The sequence below is a fragment of the Anarrhichthys ocellatus genome, unplaced genomic scaffold (genome assembly GCF_004355925.1).
Source record: "Anarrhichthys ocellatus isolate YVR2014 unplaced genomic scaffold, GSC_Weel_1.0 scaffold4, whole genome shotgun sequence".
In the NCBI taxonomy this organism is placed as follows: Eukaryota; Metazoa; Chordata; class Actinopteri; order Perciformes; family Anarhichadidae; genus Anarrhichthys; species Anarrhichthys ocellatus.
Genome location: NW_022280034.1, coordinates 818,843 through 832,467, shown reverse-complemented (window position 1 = coordinate 832,467; position 13,625 = coordinate 818,843). Strand labels below are relative to the sequence as shown.

Below are 13,625 nucleotides of genomic sequence, written 5' to 3'. Positions count from 1 at the left end.
CACACACACACACACACACACACACACACACACACACACACACACACACACACACACACACACACACACACACACACACACACACACACACACACACACACAAATAAAGGAGATGGAAGAAACCCAAAAGCAGCCGAACGTCACCCAAAGCCGACATGACAATGAAGCAGTTTTCTGTGATAATAGAAAATAGAAAAAGGAAATGTGTGCACGAGGACCCTGAGGACCCGAGGTCAGTCACTTACGATGGGGTTCGGTCACTCAAAAGCGGGCGTAATCAGGCCCTGTACTGAGAGGCAGAGACAGTCCCCACGTGTCACAGTCAGCATCTTCTCAAATACCAAGAGACATATTATATTCTGATATATAGGGAGATGTATAATTACTATAAACAGTGTGTTCTTACATGGCTTTACATTATGCATATTTAATCACTATAAACACAATATTAAAGGAGCACATTGTGAGATTCATGATGTGAACAAAGGAGACCATGACTGAGACGACTGGGATCTTTAAAATGTCTCCAGTCTGAGGCAGCATGTCTGTCCTCGGTCATCTTTCCTCGCTGTGAAATCAACCTTTGTGACCATAGGTGGTAGTTACACATTTACTGAAGTACTGGACTCAGGTACAACTTCGAGATGCCGAGGTTAGTATTTTCTAATTTACATTTGACCAAAAAAGTTCCAAAAGCAGGAAAATCATTTGACAACAACAATATAGTGTATTCAGACATATTTTACGATTTACAGGTCAACAAACAACTTTAAACCGTGTGCTGTATAGATAGGTAATTAATTTAGCTTCTTTAATTAAAGTTCAAATGCATGTTTTTTCCTTGTATATATTTTATAACATTTAATGCCATACTATAATATATCTTAGGCTGCCAGTCAAACTCAATGATGGTTTACCTTGTTTATGGTAATTCTACTGATGAATCTCAAATAACTGTCTATTTATTGATGTTAAAGTGCTACACAAAGACATTTACAGAACTCACATTTGCTGTAAACATGTAAATTATGACTCAAATATATTGAATTCAGAACAGAGGACTCAAAAGAAAACAGGCTGGCACACAGACAGACATATAAACCACAACACAGTAAACAGAAACAATGACGGACACTATAAAATGAGTATGCTGTGATGAGGACACGGACACACACTGAAGAAGGTACCTTAGCTAGCAGCAGGGAGAGCAGGCCAGTGGGTGTATGGCATTGGCAGGTCAGGTAGGCTGCAGCGTAACTACTACTGTGCACCACACACGCACACGCACACACACGCACGCACACGCAGCAAGGCCGGTGGCAGGTTATGATGGGAACCGACGCAGTTCGAGAAATGTTGACATGAGAAGGGACACCAGATGTGCAAGAAGAGCCTCTGGTTAATGTGTTAAGGCAAGAGGGTGATCACCAGCCTGTTAACCATGAGAGAGGAACGTTCATCCTTCTGTTAGGACGCAGCGGATAAGCAAAGAGACGTCTGTCCAGTCTGACAGAAGCACTTTAAGCTGCGTTTTAACTTACTGCTGAATACTCCAAAATAAACTCTAAACTTTGATTTACAAGCTAAAGAAGAAGCAGAAGAAAAACACATTTGGCCAATTTAAAGACAAATTAAAAGCCTATTCAACAAACCAACTTAGAAAAAACTGACTCTCAGGATGTAAAAACAAATGAACAGAAACCACCAAAAATATCAGCTGAATTAATTTATTTCAGACTTTTTAAGAGTAGAAACTCACCATACATTTGAGGTCATCAATGTTAAACCTTTTAGTGCCCCAAAGCATGCATGTCCATAAATTCTTTGTACAATTTTTATTTTGTATTCTTTAACAAAACCCTTCAAAATAAAAGCACATCAGCTGATGTAGGAGTTAGTCTGTGTGCCGTCTCCGTCATACCGTGGGCTTATTTTAGTGGAGAAAGAAGAAACACTGGCAGCTTCCAGTCGTTTGCACCCGACATTTGTTTCCAAATTCATCAAAACAGAGATGGAATAAAGGGTGCTGGCAAAGCTGAGGGGGAAGACGAGTGTTAGGTACCAGACACAGAGGAGAGCAGACAGACAGCCGACATACGCAGCAAGGAAAGCATGTCTACGATGCAAAATAAAGTCCATCTCCACTCAACTGTTGAAACATGTTGCTTAAAAGAGGTGAAAACCACAATGCAGTACGCACAGCTGCTCAGGAAAGTGAGACGAAATAATCTTAATTGTTTAAAAAAAATGGCTTCCTAAAAAAAACATTTTTCTCTTTAACCTCTTGACTTCATTAGATATTTGGTAAAGAAAGCGAAAAGGAGAAGTGCAGAGTCTACATGTTCACCTCCTCTCTTTGGTAAAGACAGAACTTGGATGAGTTTTGTTTTTTTAAACTAATAAGATTTAGAATCCAACAATAAGAAGAAGATCAACTCTGACGGTTAGTTATTGGACATCAGATGTCAACAGAGTGGTTAACATAGACCGGCACGAACTCACATACAGACAAGCAGACCAGCATCTTTATTTAGCACACAGAGAATCAGACAAACACTTTCTTTTCTATATTTAAAACACGATGCTTTTACTCACGGGTTTTTAAACCAAGCCTTTAATATCAAAGACAACAGTACACGAAGGCTGAACGAGCTTTCAACATCAGGTGGACTCTCCTCACCTCCCAGGCTGCAGAGAAGGCTGTGCCTTAAACAGGAGCCCTGGATACATGTGGCTCAGTGGAAACACCACTTCACTGACGTAAAACTGCCGATGCCTCATTTGAATCTCTGGATCCAGAAGTTCATCAGCATATTTGTTATTGACAATAATAGTGCTGTAAAAAGTTGAGTAATTGAATCCACTGAAGAGGCACTGTAATATGTCTGAATGTGCAGAAAAAGATTTGAAATGGTTGCAAATGAAAAGCGTTTTCAGATCATGTGCATCAAAACAAACAACAGCACCAGTCGTCTTTTCGTTCATGCATGAACGATGGTTAACCCAACTGTTCATTATGTTCATTATAAATTAATCAGCCGATTGTTTTTTCCCAAACAAGATTATTTTAGTCTGAAAAATGCTCTTAAAAGAAAACACCAACTCGTCTTCAAGCTGATTTGTTTGTGTTCGACCCAAAGATCTTCAATTTACAATGAAATATAACATTCTCACATTTAAGACGCTGGAGCCGGCGAACGTTTAGTATTTTAGTAAATGATGTCACAACTTTCTGTCCAGCAGCGGTTTCAGCACTAACACCACCTCAGAGCCGTGCATGTCATGGAGGGAGGAGCACAGTTGACCCCATTCAGCCTTGACATGATATTCACACAGCACAAGAGAAAGTCAAAGCACCCCGAGCACCTGGGTCTGAGCACAGTGTCCCTCCACAAGAGAAGAAGCTCAAAGGCTGGTACTGACAACGTTACAGTAGGTTTGTTTACAGAAAGTCAGAAATATAGATTATTACTTTCATAAGGTGCATTTTTTTTATGAACTGATCATAGATACTTTATGACAAGCACTTCTGAATGGCACATTTATGTACAGGTAGCATTCCCATCACATTGTCTCCGTTCCATACGTTAAAACATTTACATTAGTTCACTACTCGTGATACATGGCCTCTTATCTCAGAGGAATACAAAACCTCACAGCATGAAAAGGTGAAATTATTGGTAAATACTCAACTACCCAGTAAAATATTGATTGTAATGCTCTTTTTTTTTACATGAAAATCCTCTTTGGGATCAACATCATTCATCTCACACCCTGATTTACAAATCCTTTACATGGTCGTTCTGATCCAGGTGTGGAAATCAGGTTCCTTTGGTGGGAAACAGAATCCCAGCAATATGTAAAAGAAACGTACATGCATGAAAGACAAGCAGAAGATACATTTTCCTCAGAGAAAAATGTCCATCACACAGAGACCGTTTCGTTCTGGTGTGGCTCTGCACCGAGGCTTCACCAGTGGCCCGGTGTGGCTACCGGCCAGTCAGACAGCACAGAGCAGGATGGGGGGGGGGGGGGGAGAAATCAGAGAGGGGAGGAGATACAGACCAAAGCCTCTTCCTTGCATTGATTGAATCAGGGAGAGTGTATTGCTGTAAGTGGGAGGCAGGGGGGTGAGGGAAGGGATCAGCGAGGTGCCTGTCCTATCGCATCGTCAGGCTGAGTCTGAGCCTGTTTGTCTGTCTGTCCTCACACTGTCGAAATCAATTTGCCCTCTGTGGAACTGTGGACAAAGAGAGGGAGAGGCTTCCAGGTGGGCAAACACAACCAGGCAGAAACCACGTCGACCCCCCAACATGAGAAATAAACCCCCACTCTAAATAACTCGACTTGATCTGACCTTAACTTACACCAACCTCTGGTACTGTGGTTGGCTTAAATCACATGAAACATGAATGAGAAGGGTTTGAGGCAGGGTGAGCTTATTAGGGATTGGGTGGGTGGGTGCAATTAGCAGGTGGAAGCAGTACTGGAGCTGCATGGTGCATGGGGGGCATGGGGGGCACTGGGAGGAGCTGGGAGGCCAAAGCACGAGTGTTTTGATATCAGTGAACAAAAAGAAAACTTAAATCAACTTAAGCTTAAGACAGAAACCAAATCAACCAATATCATGCCTATAATTTAATCTTTATCTTTTTAAAGGAAACTATGTGAGATGGTCCTGTGTGGGGTGAGATAGCCAACCAATATGCAGTATAAACACTGAACACCATGATCACTGACTGCATCCTATCAAACAAGTGCAAACACAACAGAATGCAAACAGAAAAGAGCACAAAGAAAACAACACAAATCATAAGTTGTGGCGTGTTCTGCTGGTTGTGTGTTTGCGGGTCTGGACTATAGGCTACCTGCCACAAAACGACCCAATCCCTCAATTCTCCATCTGCAGCTGGTTCAACGTGGTTCCAAGTCAGTTCTGGTTAAGTCATTCAGAGGGAGTATGGAAGATCAGCCCAGCCAACAGGACACAATCCCTCACCGGCTCCCCGTCCACAAACACTTCCAATTACATTCCAAGTGGCTCATCATATTATTGTTTGTCAACATATTAAATTTGGATGATTTTCAGCTTGAACTGTCAGAACTGGAACTGAATTGAACCGGATTTTTGTTTCAGTACATTTTTAAAACCTATATATTAACTGCAACAAGTGGTTCTTACCTTGAGGGGAAGCGGGGCTCGTACTCTTCAACCCCTTGCTGTAAAGACAAAGACAGACGAAAGATTTAGTCACGCAAATTCATTTTTAACCTGCACGATGAATAGTTTTAAAACAGTCACTGGAAACTGGAAAGTTGCAACGACCACAGCCGCCAGCAGATGGCAGCAAAGAGACATGGAAGAGGAGATACAGCAACATCTCAGCAGTGACCCAATAAGGCTCTTCCTGCAGCAGCCTCAGCTGGATAGACCGATGAACTGTACGACTACACTACACCAAACAAGAAACAATAGAAAAGATCTTATGGCTTTAATACTGCGTTTTATTGATCTTTTTGATGGCCTGGTCTTCCAAGTCAGCATTCATTTTTTAAAAGTCTGTGAAAACAACAATCATAATAAGATGACAATTATTCTACATGAAGCAAGTTTTAACTGCATATCAAAATATACTCAGGAAAATGCTTCTGACAGTTGTGTATAACAACCTACACGTCATCACTTTGAAGCATTCCGGACACTTTCAAGTGCACATGAGGCTGAAGACAAAACCCAGCTCTCCTTTAATGTCAGCAGAGATTCCATCTCTAAAGCTGAGAGTCGGAAGGAGCAGTTTAAGTTGTTACATGGCCGCTGAGCAATTAAGCATCGCCCACATGTTATGTTCCAGGTGAGGCGTAGGAGGGAAGCTGGCTGATAGAGAAGGGTTCAGTGTTGCATAAGTCTACTTCGGATTTTGCCTTTTGAAGAAATGAACCCCCCCTCCCTCCTCCATCACCACGGCTGCCTCCTCTTTTTTTCAGTCAGTCTGGGCGAACTGACGTCTCAGAGACGGAGGCAGCCAGGAACAGAGGCAGACTTCTCCAATCTGAGACGCGCCGCTCGACCTTCTGTAAACTGGAACATGGGAAGTGAAGGAGAACGGATTTCTGCGTCTGTAGAAGCTAATGTAGCAGGGCTTTCTCTGCCAGCTTTGCGACAAGAGAACCCGGAGTACTGGTAAAGGAAGAGACAGCTTGTCAAAGCAACACTATTTCTGCAGTGTATCTCAGGTCAGCAGCACGTACGGGAAAAGACACCTCCAAACTTTCTGGGACAGAAAAGCGCAGATCTTTGCCAGGTTTCGTGCGACGGCTCAGCTCATGTGTGAACGCGTGTGTGGGTAGATGCCAGTGTGTGTGTTCCCTCCCCCTACCTGTGAGAAGCCTGGCACGGCCACACTGTAGGGGCGTTGTTGTCTGCCATGCAGCGCAGCAGCGCTCTGTGCCGCCATACGGGAGTGGATGCCGTAATCAGGGACGGGGAGAGCCATGTCCTCTCTCTCTAGAAGGTTGCCTGTGCTGCTGCTCTTCCCGTGGAGGCTGAAAACACACAGGTGAGCAGAAGATGAGGAAAAGGTTAACGTGTTGTCCCCAGGAGGCACATCTGTCCGGGGCCAAATCAGGAACAACTGTTTTAGCTCGTGGGTGTTGATGAGGAAGGTCTGCAGGGAGCAGTGGGCTGTTGATTGTAAAGGACTTTCATGATTGGTTCTTTCATTCTCAGCTATGATTGGAAGCCAATTAATGTCATTATAAATTAAAAAGTAAATAATAAAGTGTCATTATCAGATGTCAATATTCACCTCAAATACAAAAAGAATGACAAACAAATAGATTAGCTCAGTTACACCACATTCCATTGGTTCATGTTTTGTAAAGTAATATTTTTAGGACTCAAGTAAAATCTCCAAAACATACTTGTGTACTCGAAGTTGCCTCATGGAGTTGGTGTCGCCATCAGAGATCACCCGGGTGTAGGAGAAGGGAAACCAGCCACGCCTTGAAGAAGTCAGGGACCACCAGATATTAGCAATATAAAAAAACAAGCATTATGTCCCAAATATGGTGGACGTTAAATTAAATCTGTTGAAAAAAAAAAGCATTTGGCAGTCGCACTCACATCCTCGTCTTCTCATTCTCCCCGTAGTGCCACCCATCGCGGGCCTCGGGGACCAGCAGGGTGATCACATCGCCCTCAAAGAAGCTGAGCAGGGTGCTGTTGTCACCGGCCGCGTGGGAGAAGATGGCCTGGACTCGAGTTCTCCCGTTTTTCTCCAGCCCCGCTGCCATGGAGCTGGACCGGGGCAGCGTGCGGGTCTCCGCTGGTGGAGATAACAGGAAGACGGACAGCTTTCAGTCTGCTTCTCTCTGATAGACACCGTTGACTAGTGTGAAACATGATGTGTACCTGCTGTACCTACATATATGTCTGTTTCTGCTGCACACCAGTTAACCACACTGCAGGCACTCATAGATACAAAACAGCTTTCTTCTGAAATTTCAAATGACTCGATTTCTTTGTGAACCTGCTCGTGTCCTATATCTATTTTTACTCATAATCAGTGCTTCTCATTTTTTATATCACATCTCCTACTATTCCCGCTTGCTGTGGCCTGTTTCTTATTAAAAGTGCACAGGTTGTGTGTCACATCAAGGCCGATGTATTCCATTAGCTTGGAGTGACTCTGATCTTTGAAATGCAATGATGCTTTCTAAGAAATGCTCTTCAGTATATTTACTGAGATAAAAAGCAGACTGAACGATGAACTGCTTCGATTAAATGTCCCCGGCGCTTATGCTCCCTTCATCCTTCCAACCCCTTTGACCCCCGCACACAGTGCGTGTCCTTACTCAGTGTGGTCTTGCTCTTGGCGGGGGCGACTTTGCGCACAGGCAGGGTGTTGGAGTAGACCTCCCCTCCGTGCCGCTGCGTCTGTGGTGAGGCCTTGCCCTGGGCCACCTTGCCCTCCATCCACTGGTGGTAGTCCTCTCCTCCGTGAGCGCCCGCTGTGCCGTTCATCGCCGGCATCCCTCCTTCCACACCTCCCAACATCCTCTGCAAAGAAGATACAAATTTGTATGCAGGCAATTAAAACACAGTCTTCCTCTCTTTACATCAGCCAAAGCTGTTACGTAACATCCACCAGCTCGTTAATAATAATGAACAAGGTGGAGAAGGAATCTGGGTCAGCGAGTGCTGTTTAATGAAAAGACTACATTAAAGTTTATGTTGCTTTAAAGATAAACATACGGAATGACTACTGGGACACTGCAAAGAGTTTCAAAGTGTATTTAATCTGGGAACTTAAAACGCCACTGAATCTGCACCAGTTTTAATTAAAAGCTCGAGACAAACTGACTCCTTCATGTAAATCTTAAAGTTTTTCTTTTTTTCAGAAACCAGGCCTGCAGGGGGGGGGGGGGTTGGGTGTAAAAGAGCCCGAGGATGTGGGGAATGAAGCCTCTTCTGGGCAACGAGCTAATTAGCATGACTCACTAACAAGTTAATTTGCATTCACAAGAGTTTTCTGAGGATGCGTTGAGGGCTCCCATGATGCAACAGGCACATCCGGGATCAACAACTCTCAACACATTCCAGGTCTCATTAGACAGCAATTACCTGTGTGTGTGTGTGTGTGTGTGTGTGTGTCTCCATCTTTTTGAGGACCAATTTGAGATTTTACCTTGAGAGGGTTGAGACATGTTTGGAAAGTGGCTACGTTTGCTAACGGAAGACATTTTGTCTTCACTTGGTCTCCTTTCATGGACTGTTGGGGGGTTAAAACTAAGTTTGTGTGTGAATCAATCACAAACCCAGTGACCCAATGCAGAAGCCCATAACACAGTCTGTCATCATAGAAAAGGTCTCAGGAGGACTCAACCATGATTTAAGGCAGTAGAGGAACCCACCTGCTGTCCCATGCCCCCGCTGGCCCTGAGGGCTGCCAGCTCTGGGGGTACCGGCAGAGGTTTAGCACCAGGGATGGGCTCGGAGATGACTGGATGATGAGCACCGGGAACCATGGCGCCCGCTACACCGCTCATCTGCTGGGCCAGGAACATGGCTCGATCGGGCAGTTTGTTGGGCTCGGCACACGCCTGCTGCCACACCGGGATCTTCTGGGATAAAAGCTCCTTCCCCTGAAAGCAGGAAGGAAGACGCAGGGGTAAGAGACTGAACTGTTGCTAATAAATCATTTACATCTGCCCAGAAAAACAGGATAGAAAATAAACGTAAAAATCAGCTCTTGTAAATGGTGGATGGAATTTCCCGACGGACATCCACACAGCAACACATTATTCATAGAAGCAGAAGTATTCGATAGATGACAGGGAGAAGGGGAGGGACACACAGTAGATGCAGGCCACAAGAGATGAGAGGCAGGATGAGAGGCAGGAATCCTCTTCTCATTTGAGAAGCTCTCAGATGGTGTTGAAGTGTCGAGTTACATTTCCGCCACACATTATACAGTCGGCAGTTACATAAAGATGTTTCTCATTTGCATTGGTCGTTGGCGCATAAATTAGGGAGTCCTGAGACATGAATATTGTAAAAGACGCTGCGGAGAACCTGCTGCTCAAACAGTTTCAACTCCACCAGGGCGGGTGTGGAGGATAAACACGGACAGGTTCCAAGGTTGTCTGGCCCCGCTGAGTGTATGTGGGCCGCAGCATCAGGTGTCAGGGTGTGGGCGGGATGATCACCGGGGAGTCATGATCTGAAATAGCTTTGAGCTCACTTAGTTAGAGATAATATGTTCTCTGTCATTGTGAAGTTCTTGTGGTCATTACTTTTCAGGCTTGATTGATAGAAATGAATGGAGGTCCCATTCATCCCAATTCTGTGTGTGTGCAACAAATTCTTTCTCAGTGTTGTTGGTAGAAATGATGAGTCACTACGACCTCGGTTTGCTCTTTTGAATAGCTCAGGCGGAGCGTAGGTGGGACGCCGCCTTTACCAGTGTGGTAATAAAACCGAGGAGCAGACGGTGGTTGTTTTTCCTTCACTCTCCCCTCACACAGCATGTGGGAGAGTTGCCAGTTTTTAAATTGCCCAGAAAGTAAAGCGAGTTTAGAGACCAAAAATCCCCAGTGCTTTAAGTCAACATAGACGCTGTTGAGTGACGGGGGGGGGGGGGGGGGGGGCAGCATTATTCAGTGTACACTGTACTGGGCTTGTAGCCTATCAACACCTGAGCAACCACCTCACAATACTCAACCAACATTTAGCAACACTTACTTTATGGCTTCAGGCTTTTACAACTTTCTTTTGTCATGCGATCATTTGCACGACAATATATATTTTTCTAACCGTTTTTTCATGAATACTTTCACACAGGATGCAAATGTTATGCAGTAAAAGGCATCGATTTTTGTTTTTATTCCCAGAATGAGGTTGATTTTTCTGCGCACAAATAAAGGCATTAACCAATCAGGTTGTGCGTGCACTACAGCGCACAAGAACACAGAGGCTGCTTGGTCGGAACCAAGACGGCAAACTTTATTACCTTGACAAAGGCAGCACAGACCAGATCCACTCCTTCCGTTCTTACCTTTCACAATAAAAGCCCTAGACATAGATACTGTAACTGTTTACCGAGAGAACTTAAATCCACTTATCTGCTCATACAGTATTTATTCAAGATTCAACTGTATTTCGCAACCGAGTTCAAGACTAATTAAATCATTTCCTGTTAATGCATCATCACATCAGCAGTTAGTGTTGTGTGCGTCCTCCCGCTGTCTATCAATCACTCATTCAGACACGTTCACTCCCACACACAGTGAGTGAACCAAGTGTTCCTGCAGAAGTAGGTCTCCTCCTCCTCCTCCTCACATTTCCCCATTGTGAAGGGGTGAGAGGAGATGCTTTTCGTATCACTTTCCTGTATAATAAACTCCTGACGAGTGATCTCCCGGCTGCACTGGTGCATATGAAAAAGCCGAGACTCAACGGCAGAACACTTTTTCCTGAATGATAATGGAGGAATACATGCAGAGCCGACCAGTGTTTGGTAAAGAAAGACGGAACAAGGCAACATGCTGGCTCATGTAGCAGTTTTAAATGTGTGTGGTTACATTTCCAGATGTGATTGCTGACATTTGCACATTCTGTACACAGTTTACAATACTAATATACCATAATATAATACAATACAATAATACCAATATAATTTCTATTTGCAGTGAGTTTTTTGCTCCTCACCTTGCTGTGGTAGACGCTGCTGGTCTTGGCCACGGCACACTGCCGGTCCACCATGAAGCAGTACCTCCTCCTCTCCTCGGACAGAGCGTTCTTGTAGCCCTCGGCGATGTAGTTGTCCAGCTCGCTCTGCTTATTGCTGATGGCCTCCACAAACTGGGCAGAGGAGGGAGAAGGATGGCATCAGAACACATGGCTGCATGTCCTTTTGAGGACTTCATCTCACTGTTCGGACAGGGTTGAAATTACAAGATTCGAAAGTAGGATGCCACAAACTTAAAAGGCAACTTCTGCTGTGAGCATTAATGAGCAACATGGGGGATGTAGTTTGAACTGAAGAGAATGGAAATTAGTTTGAGGCTCTCAAAGTACTGAAAAATGGCATTTAAAACATTGAACTGCAACATCTCTCGCTATAAATGATGTTTACTTTGAGTAAACTAGAGACATTTGAGCACCACAAACTAAAGTCCATTGTGTAAATTGAGTGAATCAAATTACAGATTGTCATGAATGGACTCTGCCGTTTTTTAAACTAAATCAGGCATCATGCATCACAATGGTGACATATAGAAAGCAGAGACAATAAGCGTTGATGTACTGCTTTAAAATTAAACCGTGCGCATTTGAAAATGTCAGAGCACATCAGAGCTGACAACCATGAATTAGACCAAAAGAAGTCAAACTCCACAGACTGTCTGATCAACGATGTGACTATTATGTGACAACGGTGACTGGTGGCTAAACACAAACTCGCTCACCCTTCTGCTGCCTTTAAACCCATTGACCCTCTTCCAACGAGTCCCCTTACTGTTTGTACTGAAGGTGCAGGACATTTCATCTCCATCAAACAAGTGGAACCACTCATCCACATCTCACATCACCGTGACACGCACAGACACACACACACACACACAGGTAGACTGTGGTGAAGCCCACTTTGTCCTCAGAGTCACTTATGCAACTGAAAGTGTTTGAAGATTCCCACGGGGTGGAATAATGTGAAACAGCATTCTCCGAGTGCCAGACAGTGTGAGAGGTGTTAGAGAGCTTTGCTGGGTTGTTCACAGAGAAAGTAAGCAGCCTACGCTCGTACGTGACCGGCTGGTCCACATGACACCAGTTCTGCTGGAGGCTAAAGTTGAGATGCGAAAAATAAACTGCCGGTGGCGAGAAATTATTTAAATGAGGGACTTAAGTTACCTAATGCTGTGCTTTAATCACCGTCACTTATTAAGAATAACCAGACGTACTAATTAGGTAATTAATTAAGCTAATTCATGCATTCGTTATTACATAATTCTCTCTCAGCAGCATTCTTATATAAACATAATAAATGTATTAAAAGGGCCAACCTGTAATTCTCTACAGAAATCTTCACAAACGTTCTGAGATAAAGCATTCATTGTGTTTGCTGTAAACTAGTATTACTGCTGCGTTTAGACAATTCAAAACAAAAACAGATCTTTAACCGCATAACTCAAACATATGTAAATATTGAGAGTGTCTTTTTCAGAGTTAGTCCTTTGTTCTAAAGACCAGTCAATCAGCGGGTCCATTCCTGCGTCGTGAGTCTTTATTCTATCTTTATGTTTAAATTAAAATAACAGATTGTGCCTTGTTCTTAAATATGATGGAGTTAAAGTGCTTTCAGCTGAATCAGCCTTTCCTCGGTATATGACCAGATACTGTCAGTTTTGGACATTGAGTTGATCAGAGATGAAGCAGCAGGTACAGAGACCGGCTCTGTGATGATACGCCATTAAAGCCCAGAGGAAGTGCAGAATGTTCCCGTTCTGTTGTTCCTCACAGCTCCGTGTATCGATTTTTGTACCGACCGGCACGGGCGCCCCTTTCACGCTCCGCCAGCCATCCATCGAAGCAACACTAACAATTACACAATAATAACCTCCCCTGCTGCTCCTACGGAGCGGAGCGGGGCGACTGCCTCGGCCTCTGGATTGCTGCACAATTAGCCCTTAACCTCCGACACCATGTTCCCTCTGCGCTGCCGTGATGAGTTAAAACAGTACAGTGGTGTGGAAACATCATTCTCTTACCGAGTGTAATATTACTTTTTCAGGTGTTGCTTCATGACCTGCCCAATTGCCTTTGTTATATAAAATGATAAACTGTCTAATGCCCCAAAAGTATTGGTTATCTAGACACATTACTCCAGATGTATCAACGATATCAATATATTTCTTGGCCTGGACAATAGAGGCAACATTTAGAGGCAACATTCCCTGCTGGCCGCCGTCACTCCTTCAACCAACAGTGTGATCACATAATTAACAGCAGTCTGGATTACAACGTCTTTAAACGGATGTGATGTGCACACACAGCGTACAGCATAAAGAATAATACGCACGCACGCACGCACTCTCTCTCTCTCTCTCTCTCTCTCTCTCTCTCTCTC

At 44.0% G+C, this 13,625-nt stretch overlaps 1 protein-coding gene across 9 annotated transcripts in view; it reads right to left on the bottom strand.

The window, feature by feature from the left end:
- Window positions 1–13,625, bottom strand: part of baiap2b (BAR/IMD domain containing adaptor protein 2b) — a 56,614-nt gene that overhangs the window by 2,704 nt on the left and 40,285 nt on the right. For 7 of the 9 annotated variants that reach the window (XM_031842836.1, XM_031842837.1, XM_031842839.1 and 4 more), the window contains 7 exons: window positions 11,210–11,362; window positions 8,914–9,144; window positions 7,855–8,059; window positions 7,124–7,325; window positions 6,922–7,002; window positions 6,378–6,543; window positions 5,183–5,220 (listed from right to left, as the gene is read on the bottom strand). In XM_031842836.1, the coding sequence (XP_031698696.1) occupies window positions 5,183–5,220; window positions 6,378–6,543; window positions 6,922–7,002; window positions 7,124–7,325; window positions 7,855–8,059; window positions 8,914–9,144; window positions 11,210–11,362 (1,076 nt within the window). Of the gene's footprint in view, window positions 1–2,509; window positions 4,241–5,182; window positions 5,221–6,377; window positions 6,544–6,921; window positions 7,003–7,123; window positions 7,326–7,854; window positions 8,060–8,913; window positions 9,145–11,209; window positions 11,363–13,625 lie in introns of those variants that run through there. The other 2 variants (XM_031842842.1, XM_031842843.1) reach the window with 1 other exon arrangement.